This window comes from Prosopis cineraria, unplaced genomic scaffold (genome assembly GCF_029017545.1).
Source record: "Prosopis cineraria cultivar Desert tree isolate PC_DT_omini unplaced genomic scaffold, ASM2901754v1 PC6, whole genome shotgun sequence".
Taxonomy (NCBI): domain Eukaryota; kingdom Viridiplantae; phylum Streptophyta; class Magnoliopsida; order Fabales; family Fabaceae; genus Prosopis; species Prosopis cineraria.
In genome coordinates this window covers 6289407-6300160 of record NW_026555337.1, presented here as the reverse complement: position 1 = coordinate 6300160, position 10754 = coordinate 6289407, and the positions used below count along the sequence as shown (strand labels likewise).

The 10754-nt window shown below is 30.9% G+C and overlaps 1 protein-coding gene across 1 annotated transcript; it reads right to left on the bottom strand.

The window, feature by feature from the left end:
- Positions 1-3225: 3225 nt before the first annotated feature.
- On the bottom strand, positions 3226-8018 carry LOC129312928 (S-alkyl-thiohydroximate lyase SUR1-like). Its single transcript, XM_054955722.1, has 7 exons — positions 7546-8018; positions 5432-5771; positions 4775-4993; positions 4586-4645; positions 3839-3994; positions 3647-3740; positions 3226-3535 (listed from the first exon to the last, which is right to left on the bottom strand). Exons 1-7 carry the CDS (start codon positions 7818-7820, stop codon positions 3420-3422), a joined length of 1260 nt encoding a protein of 419 aa, XP_054811697.1. The 5' UTR covers positions 7821-8018; the 3' UTR covers positions 3226-3419.
- Positions 8019-10754: the final 2736 nt, after the last annotated feature.

Here is a 10754-nt window from a genome sequence, read left to right as displayed (position 1 = left end):
ATGGCAGTAGAGTTAATATCATTTAGCTAAAATACTTTTAATTCACAGAGGATGAGCACTTAAAATAGCTTAACAGATGATTGCTGTTATCAATTAAGGACGAAATTGCAAAAAAGCATCATTACTTATCGAAATTATAAGGCAGCAATCATTTTGGGAAAAAAGCAAGATTCCAAGGTGACAAATATTTTGAAGCTGGAGCTAGTGAATCAGTTAAAGGGGAAGATGAAAGATGATAGCTTTGTTGACTGACAAATGGCAGAGATTGAAAGGTTATTGAGTAGAAGTTGAGAGGTTCGCTTGAATCATACTCCTCGAATTGAAAATCTCTGTGTGGACCTACTCTCAAGGGGAAGTCTGAATTTGCAGATCTCGTATTGTATATGAGATGAGGTGCCTTCGTGGGTTGAAGAGGCGGTGTGGTTGGATAAGGAGAATGAGAGTCCAGTGAGTGACTTAGCTTCTTCTTTTTTTTTTTTTTTCCAGTAGAGAGCGGACAATGCATTTAGAGGAAAAAAATGCAATAAAAGTAAACAGAGAGAGAGCTAAGCTTGACGAGCCACCCAAGCTTAAGCCTGAGCTTCTTTTTTGATTTATAAAGGTTGGGCTTTGAAACTTAATTTATCTAAAAATAACTAATTTTTTAAGATCAAATTTTAATAAAAATGAGTTTAAATAGGTAGCTCGCCAAACTTGACTTTTATTCCCAGCTCTATCTATGAGCTGATTTTTTGACTTATGACTTCAAGGTGAACAATGATGGCTATATATGCAGCAATTATTATTATTTATTACTCAAGTTGATTAAACAATCAAAATGCCCTTCAATTAAAATTAACATTACTAAAATAACAAATCAACTTATGATTCTTATAAGCAACATTAGTTAAATAGTAAGTCAAATTACAGGTTTAACAACTAATGTTATTGGAATAAGCAAAATTTCTTGTTATTCTCATAATATTAATAATAAAAATTATAATTTGACTTGTTATTTTACTAATATTATTTGTAAAACCATAGCTTCATTATTTATTATAATAATGTTACTTATAAAAATCATAACTTGGCTTATTATTCTAATAATATTGCTTGTAAAAACTATAACTTGGCTTGTTATGTAATGTTACTTATAATTGAAGGGTATTTTAATTATTTAACTAAGAAGTTTATTTCATTTCAATCATCTAACCCTACAGTGAATTTTTAGAATTTTTCAGGTCTCATTTGAAATTATGTCACATCCAAGCGGCATTAATGAAATTTTCCCTTATTTCAAAGTCTCACATCATACTCTACCCCATCAATTACATAGATTATTCTACAGTGTTAAGACCCTTAGATGTGCATAAAAAATTAATTACATCTAAAAGTCTTGGGACTCAGAATAATTTGTGTAATTAGTGGAACTTTAGGATGTTGTCAATTATTACTATGTGGAACCTTGAAATAATTATCCCTTTTTTATGGTGATTTCACTTCAAAGAATATTTTTTTTATATGCAATTATTATCTTATTAAAGACAATCTTATCGAAGATTTCATTTGACACTTTTGAAAATCTTATATAATTAGACACTGGACAAAGCTCAAATAAAAAGGTTTGTTCTCCCAACTCCATATAACTTGTAGTGATTTAGGGCTAATTTGGGCTAGAGTTTCATGAAGGCCCACTTACAGGTCAAATAAATCGAGCCCAAACCCATTACATTAAAGCCCATCTCAATATGCTGGTTTGTTTTGAGGATATAGCAAATGAGATTTCTAAAAGAATATATCTATAAGCAAGTTAGGAAATGAGAGGTTGTGAAAGTTATCACAGGTTAACCTTCAAAATTTTCACATAAACGCACTCCATATCCTCAAGTTTTGTTGGGTTCAATCTCACCTCCATATTTTTTAAAATAGTACAATGTCAACTTGACCCAATCGTTTGACCATGTTGACCATTAATTAAAACATTCCACTGTCAATTGCTTTGTTGGCTTCCCACGTTTCTCCCTACACACCTTTCTCCCTCTCTTCTCCATGCACACCCTTCTCCCTCTCTCCCATCTCCCTCGTTCACGATAAAATCCAAAAAGAATTGAAGATTGGAAATAAAAAATATTAAAACTTCAGCATGTCATGAAGAAGACGAAACAATTGAAACAAAATTGAAGCATTTCTCTTGCTCCGGCCATTTTCATTGCCCAACAAAATCATAATCTCATCTAAGACCCAAAATCTAAAAACTAGAAATCTCATCTAAAAAATCTAAAAACAATCAAAAGGTGACGGTGGGGCGAGATTGTACTAAAATGAAAAACATTAGGAAGAAATTGCACAAAAAATACTTTGGCATATGAGGTGTGCCTGGCTGAAACTTTGAAAATAAATTTGTACAGTAACTCACTTATCAAAAACCAAGCTGAAGGACCCTATCTAATGCCAACCTTGTCAATCACTACTACACCACCACCATACTCTCTATCTTACTCTGTAAATTCTTTCCTTGTGCAAATTAGAGTTCTAGGACTTGTTTTGGTTTATGTTTTCAAAAACTCTTTTATATTTTTTTTAAAAAAATGAAAATACTCATTTAAATAATGGTTTTGGATTTAATTATTTTTATAATTTTTCTCATATTTTATTTTTAAAAGTAAAAACATCTTTAAGTTGTTTTCATTTTATTTTTCCCATTTTCAAAACATATTATATTTAAATATTGAAAAATATAATTAGTTTGACCAATTTTTATGATAAACCACCATCATTAACTACCTACAACCATCATTGTCTGCCTATTTTTTAATTTTAAAACTATTTTTAAATTAACACGACCAAATATATTTCCATCTTGTTTTATTTTTAAAAATTTAAAAATTATATTACAAATTTTTTTAAAATAAAAAAATAGAACAGAAACCAAACAAACTCTTAGTTAACCATACTTTTAAAGATTCTTCTGACCTTAAGTCCATGATGTAATTGGTCTCTTGTCTGTAAAGTTTTGGCATTTCCTCTTGTATGTCTCTATACAGTTTTGTAATAATGACAGTTTTCCCTTTCACTCAAAAAAAGTTTCATTCGTAAGGTAAAAACTTAAAATGTGATTGTAGAACAGACATAAACACATGACAAAATTCTAGTCAGTAAAAAAACAACAAAAATCAAATAATCTTATTTCTGCAAGCTTTTTTTTTTTCTCCAACAATTTCAAACGCATAATTTAATTCTAACATAAACCTTACAACTCGAGCAAATATATAAAATGATAATCTGTGATCCAACGCAATGGTGTTCACTGTTCACACATCACACCAACGCCCTTTTTTATGATAATCATATTTTACATCCCACATCATAGGGAAGGGCTTTTATATATTAAGTTCTTTCACACACACGCACATTGAAGCTGCAATTGAATGGGTTCCAAATCACCTCTTGGAATGCCTGTGGCAGAAGACTATAATCCTCTCAAGGCCTTCCTCAAGTGCTGAAGGCTCAATAGCAAAAGTTATCCGTAACCAGTTCTTTAATCCCACGGCCACGCCTAGCATAATTTAATACTTAAGCTTGTTAAATTTATATATAGTGCCCATGGACACGTGTACTTAACTTCCAGCAAATTAAGGAGGAAAAAATTAAGAATTGGAATTCATGCCTGGTAAAACGATGACAGATTCCTCTCTGGCCAGCTTCTCACAAAAGTCCATATCATCACGGATTCCATCCAAGAGTGCTAGGTTTAGTTTTACCTGTGGGTGTGATTTGTAAATATCATTTTTCTAGTGACTTGAGAAGGAAATACATTAAATTATAAGGGAGCATAACAAAGTAGCTAGTAGGCACGTACAAGCATAAACATTGATCCTTCGGGCTTGTATGGGCAGATCAAGTAAGGTATCCCTTTGATTTTGTCATAGCATATGTCAACATTGACTCTAAGATTCTTGAGAATCTTACAAAAGAATTCCTCCTTTGTCTTTTCAATCATTTCAGGAAATGCTCCCTATTTTATTTGACACAAGAAATGCAGAAGAAGGAACTGTCATTCCCATAACATCAGGAAATAAACATGGCAAACCTAAACAAAGGAGACAAAGACTCAAGGAATGGATACTAGTACAAAATGAAAAATTTATAGGGCACTTTCTACATCGATTGGAAGGCAAACGATGTAGAAAGTAAGGATGGCAGTATTTTTGTAATTATCAAAAACTTTCTACATCGGTTGCCCTCAAAACCGAAGTAGAAACTCGGGTGGGTTGCACTTGATGGAGAAAGATTTTTAATTGATGTAAAAAATCATTTTCCTGTATCAACTTCGTCTTTAAAACCAATGTAAAAACTATTTTTTAATTGTTGTAAAAAAACTTTTTTTTTTTGTTCTAGCGGAAAAACATAGACACACACTAGTGTTGTGTCATGATTTGTCATGTATGATTTGTCATGTAGTCAAACCATTAACATCTATCCAATCAATGTGTACTTACTTAGTTGAACTTGGATAAGACCAACACTCATAAAATGAGACAAAGATTCATCATTCGTGAGATTTAAAACAAAGAAAAGATATGATACAAGCTAGCAAGTCACGAACCTGAAGAAAAGTGGCAGCATCAGATGTCATGACTCGATAAGATTTTAAACTTTCGACCACCTAAAAATGCAAAAAAAATCAACTCAAAGAAGAAGAAAAAATTAGTACAGCTCAACCATAAGGGTCACTGAGATGTTTTTCCAAGCCATGCAACTAGAAGTAAGGTGCACATAGAGAAAGAGACAGTACCCCAGATTTTGCTAGGATGCCATGAGGATCATTTTTAACAAGCCAGCCGAGTCTCCAACCAGGAACGAGCCATCTCTTGGATATAGATCCAAGTGTGATGACAGGAGCAACTGATGCAAAAGTTCCCATTGGAACAAAAGGATTTGCCCCAAAGTTGAGGCGAGCATAAGCTTCATCAGAAATTACCATGATCCCAAGCTTTCTCGCGGTCTCTGCCACCTAATGAATGATGATGAGTAAATGAACATATATAAACATTTGCATTAAAATTTAGTATCCTTTGTGCTCCATGAATGTTGTCTCGAATATGGTGGCACGCAACTCAAGGCAGAAGTAAATATAAGCGTGAATTGAATAATATGACCACAGTTAAGCAGGGGCTTAGCGTGAATTAAGCATTATATTTGGCTAATAATATATTGATTTGGGTGATGCTTGCATTTATATATATGGTTCACTCGGGACTGATCTCAAGTCTTAGCAAACGGATTGAGACTGTAAAAAAACACACAATTGGTTCAATTTTAAACGAGATTAGTCAGATTAAGAAAGTGCCACATGTAATCTGCAAATTATTATTTGTTATGTTATACCAACAGTTAGACCATTTCTCCTTATCCATTTTAAGAATGAAAAGCCTATGAAACCGAGTATTACCTTCATCAAATGCTGGTAAGTGTAAACATTTCCGCAAGGATTGCCAGGGTTTATGATGACCATAGCCACGGTATTGTCATCTGCAAGAGCTTCAACAGCTTCAAGATCAACCTCCCAACCCTTGTCTGGTAAAAGATCAAATAGGCGAAACTCCAAATGATAAAACATAGCATGAGCTTCATAGTCCGGGAAGCCAGGTCTTGGAAGCAAAATGTTGGCATTAGGGCAAGCTAGCACGGCTGTAATGTGTTCAATAGCTTGCTTGCATCCAGACGTAAGAAACACGTCCTCTGGTGATAGCTTGTATGGCAGATCTTGTGAGAGGTCTTCTGCTACTGCCCTGTATTGTTCTTGTTAATTTGTTGGACTTTTAATCACAATTTTTTTTTTTTTAGGCTTAAGCATAAGTTTTGTTGTGCAATCAACGTATTAGGCTTTAGAAAGATGGAAATGTTAAATGCAAATCTGTACTAGAAATTTGCAAGATAAAGTTGGGCCAACTAAAATTGAAAAGGTAGAACTTCTGGGGAAGAAAAGGGTTGCGTAACTCAACGAGAAGCAAAAGAATTTCCAAATAATCGGAAGAAATGAAAATCTTGGGAATATCTGGTCGGTTGATTAATGCAGAAATATCAATTAAATTCCTCAATAGAGACATGCTATGTTTCGAATCTCAAACATATCTAATAAGAAGGATCTGAGCTCTCGCGTTTCCTTTCCATGTTTTGAGGGTTTATTTTAGTGTATTATTCTAGGATGAGTATCTCTGCATAAATTAAATTTATTTTTTTGGTAAATTCACTAATTGCACGTATAATTCCTTCCTTTTTATCTAAATTAAATTTATAATTTTATTGCAAGTCTTATGCTTATTATTTTTACTATAAATCTTATATATATCACTATTTTTTTTATTATAGGTCCTAAACGTATTTTATTTGTGCGGGCTCTGCATAATTTTTTCATGGATAAAAATTTAAAAAGCAAATGTCAATATATAAATTTTGTTGAAAAAATAAATGGCAGATTATTGTAGATTCAAGTATAAATATATAGTAATCTGATATACTACACAATTATATAAGATAAGATTTTAAAAAATAAAATTTTTGATCCATATAATTTTATCAGGTTTTGCTTTTTGTTTTTATAATTTTTTTTAGTATTTTCAATTATTTAAGAACTAAAAATATTAAAAAAAAACTAAAACTATAGATATTTGAAAAGTAAATGTCATCCAGTATAATCTTTTTAAAACTGACTGCAAATACTAAAAAAATTATAAAAATTTAAAACAAAACACGATAAAATTATAAAGATTGATGATTGTAGTTTTTTTAAAAAAAAAAATTATAGTGATTTGATGTTGATTTTTAATGCGACAGTTATGGCATGCTTAACACGATGCATTAAATATTTCAAGCACTTGTGCTTCGTTGATTTTTGGATTTTATAAAAAATTAGTCAAAGTCCATGTAATATTTTTTTTAAAAAAAATAAAACTAAATCGAGTATCTTATAAAATGGGTAGAGGCAGTATTACTATTAGTCTGATTGGTAGATTCAATAAAAATTGTGACATAGTAAAGTGGAAGAGAATTTCTAAAAAAAAAAAGGTGGCAGAGACCCAAATATTTGGGCATAAATCCCAAATGCAAAAATAAAACTGGCAAAAAACCATGGTCATGGAGTGATACTATGTTTTCAAATAAAATAACAAAATATATTGCCCCTCAAAAACCAAGCTCCTTGCAAGTAGAGTGTTAATTCAGGCCAATGTAGATTAATCTGAAAAATTTTTAGAATAGATTTGGAAATTTAGGAAATTTTTGTACTTCACGTGAAGATGTTTGATCAAAGCCCAAATTCAAATGGGTTTAAATGATAATATAAATCGGTCTAGATCTCGCGATGAGCACGAGACCGATGTTAGGTCCCTCTGTTTGCATATTTGCGTCTCTATGCCTCCTCTAGAAAATAATAAGTGATCACTGATCGCCGTTCTTCAAGTTTTCTGTTTCGGTGCTCTTCAACCTTTGGTAATTATAGGATTCCAGAAATTTATGGAACGGAAGAGAAAACATACCGAAAAGGGTCGTGCAAAACTCCTTTACCTTCTCGCCGGAAGAACACCTTGGAGGTCTGTGCAATAGCTATTGTAATTCCCAGACCTAATAGCGTCGACGACGGCGTCTTCCGCCACAACGGTGGTTCGGAAGTAGGGGAACACGGAAGGGTCGCCGTGGCCGAGAGGGATGGCCGGCCTTGTATCTTCTTTGCCGAGACTTTCCATCAGAGTGACGACAATTTTTCGTACGGATCGGGAAGACGCTTCGATCAGATCTTGGTTGGCCTGGAAACGCCACTTGCTCGATCCATTAGCCTCCATCTTCTTTAATTTCCAGTTATATCAGCTTGAGTTCTCCTTCTTCCCCTTTACTATTGCTCCCCCTGCTTGATTATGTGCATGGATGATATACATATGTGTACATGTAGAGAGAGAGAGAGAGAGAGAGAGAGAGAGATCACTGCTCGGAGTGGTGATGGATATCGCCGGCGACTTGTGTTCACTAGTGGTGAAAGATAATGAAAACAAATGCGGCGAATTAAGCTTAATATAAAATGTAACCCAGCATCTCCAGAATATGTCAAATAAAATATCCGTGCGTGATAAAAATCAAGTGTTAATGAATCTTGTCTCCTCATGTTGTCGTCTTTTCATCAAATAACTCGAACAAGCAAAGGCTTTAGGTTGTATTTTAATTTGAATGAGTGGATAATAAATTTAGGTTAGGAATTTAAATTTAAAATATTACATTTGAGATCCATAAATTTTAAATTTTTTAATTAGATAATATAAAAGAATTTAAATTTTAATATTAAACTCTTTTATTAGAGTCTTAAATAAAATTTAAAATTTGAGTGGGATTAAAAATTTCAATTTACCATGTAAGTATTTAAGTAAGGAGAATTTGCTCAAAATGAGATAAATATTAAGGATTTAATTTCAAAACATATTTTCAAGAAAAGAAAAATTCATAAAAATCGAGTGGGATTAAATAAATATGATCTTAATTTTTTTATTTAAAAGATTATATTTATTTGAATATTATTTAAATTATATTGAGCCCAAATATAGTTAAGATTTATTTTTTTATTTTTAAAGAATTTTGATTATATATAGGATTTATTGTAAAAATGGTTAGAAAGTAAAAAAAAACTCTGATATATATATATATATATATGTATGTATGTATGTATGTATGTATGTATGTATGTATGTATGTATGTATGTATATGTATATGAGAGAAAAGAGAAAATAAGAAAGAAGAGAAAAGGAAAGAAAGAAAACAAGAAAATAAGCAAATGAAAACGGAAAAAAATAAATAGTTTAAAAATAAAAGGAAAAGATAAGAAAACTACAACAGCAACAATAGTAATGTATGTTGAAACCAATTGGCTTGGTCTTTGGTGATGCAAGGGTATTGTTATGAGTACCCTTTGTTCACCTTCAGCAAGCGTCCCAAGCCCTTGCGCGGCGGCCGAGAACAATTGAAGAAAGAGAGAGCGAGTTGCAAGCGAGGAAAATTTTAGAAAAGCCACATTTTAGATATTTTAAGTGTGGGTTGAAACTTTCTAATATCAAGTAAGTGTCCTATAATTTTTCATTCTATCTAATATCACTAAATTTAGGTGAATTTAAAATTAAAGAGAGATCCTAAGTCTGGATAAAGACATTGAACGGTGACTTTAGAACTATTTTGGAATGATAGAAAATAATTTTAAAGAATTTTATATAACTTTTAATAATTCTAAGAACCGTAAAGATTATTTTTAAACCTGTCTAGAACAGTTTATAAATTAAAGATGAATTTAGAGAATAAATTATAACCACTTGAATTTTATTTTAAATGTGTTGGGATGAAAATTTTACTTATTAGATATTTAGGACTTATAAAACATACCTACGAGCATTTTAAAGCAAAAAAGTAATAACTAATATGATTTGAAAAGCTTTAAAGTTAAAAATAGATATAAATAAAATGAGTAGAGTTTAACGTAGAGTCGGTAATTCGGATTGGTTGGACTTAAGTTACCGACATCACTTATAGAAAGTCTAATATTAATTGTCAATTGCCTTATGTTGCTTTTCAAGTCTGTAATATTACTTGTTAAATACCTAAAATGTGTAATCACTAGCTTGTATAACTTCATGAGTAAAATGTTTTGTAAAGTTTGATAATGTATTCATCTTCAAATTAATATAAATTCCCTTGATCACTTATAAATTATGAAATATCATTTGTAAATTCTCTTATGTTACTTGTTAAGATTGGAATATTACTTGTGCAATATTCAATTTATGTAAAATTATTTATGACTTATTAAATTACTAACATTACTTGTAGAACTCTAATATTACTTGTAATGCCTTACATTATTTGTCAAGTTCATAATATTATTTGTCAAATACCTAACTATGTAACTTGTTTAATTACTAACTTCATAAGTAAAATGCCTTGTAAAGTCTAATCATGTACTTGTCTTCAAATTAATGTAAATCTCCTTAATTTTGTTTGTGAATTGTGAAATTTTACTTATAAATTCACTTACATTACTTGTTAATGTTGGAATATTACTTGTGCAATATTCATCCTATGTAAAATTATCAATAATTTATTAAATTACTAATATCACTTGTAGCATGTCTAATAGTACTTGTAAATTGCCTCATATTGCTTGTTAAGTTATGCCTTCTCTCATATGCTATTTATTTTTGTTTAAACATTAGGGGTAATAATGTTATTTTGCCATGAAACTTAATTTCATATCAATCTTCCAAACTTGTAATGTTATTTTAGAGATATTTGAGTGTAATTAGAAAATATATACCAAGCATAGTCCTAAAACGAAATTCTCATTGTTTTAAGGGAGATTGATAGATAGATGATCAATTAATTTAAATTATATTTAAATTAATTTTAAAATATCAAACTCTAAAAATTTGCAAGTTTGGCTATGAAATTTACAACTTTCTTATGATGAATTTACAACTTGTTCTTTAAATTTAAATAGAAAAATAAATTTTTAATTCTCCACATATATTAAAATTTAAAAAATAGGTTATAAATTTATCATAATAAAATTATAAAAGTTAAATTTAAATTTATAAATTTTTAAAATTTAACACTTTAAAATTAGTTAAAACTTAATTTAAATGGATCATTCTCCCAAGCGTCAAAGCTGAGAAGGTATCAGTTTCGAAGGGAATGTCGAGTTGATCTTTCTCAAGGGGGGAATTTCGAGTTGCATGAGCATTGG

Excerpts from the sequence above, each read along its gene's own strand:
- LOC129312928 (XM_054955722.1), bottom strand. The coding sequence starts at position 7,820 with ATGGAGGCTAATGGATCGAGCAAGTGGCGTTTCCAGGCCAACCAAGAT. Across the intron at positions 5,772-7,545 it reads GGTGTTCTTCCGGCGAGAAG|GGCAGTAGCAGAAGACCTCT; the intron begins GTAAAGGAGTTT and ends AGAACAATACAG. Across the intron at positions 4,994-5,431 it reads CTTACCAGCATTTGATGAAG|GTGGCAGAGACCGCGAGAAA; the intron begins GTAATACTCGGT and ends ATCATTCATTAG.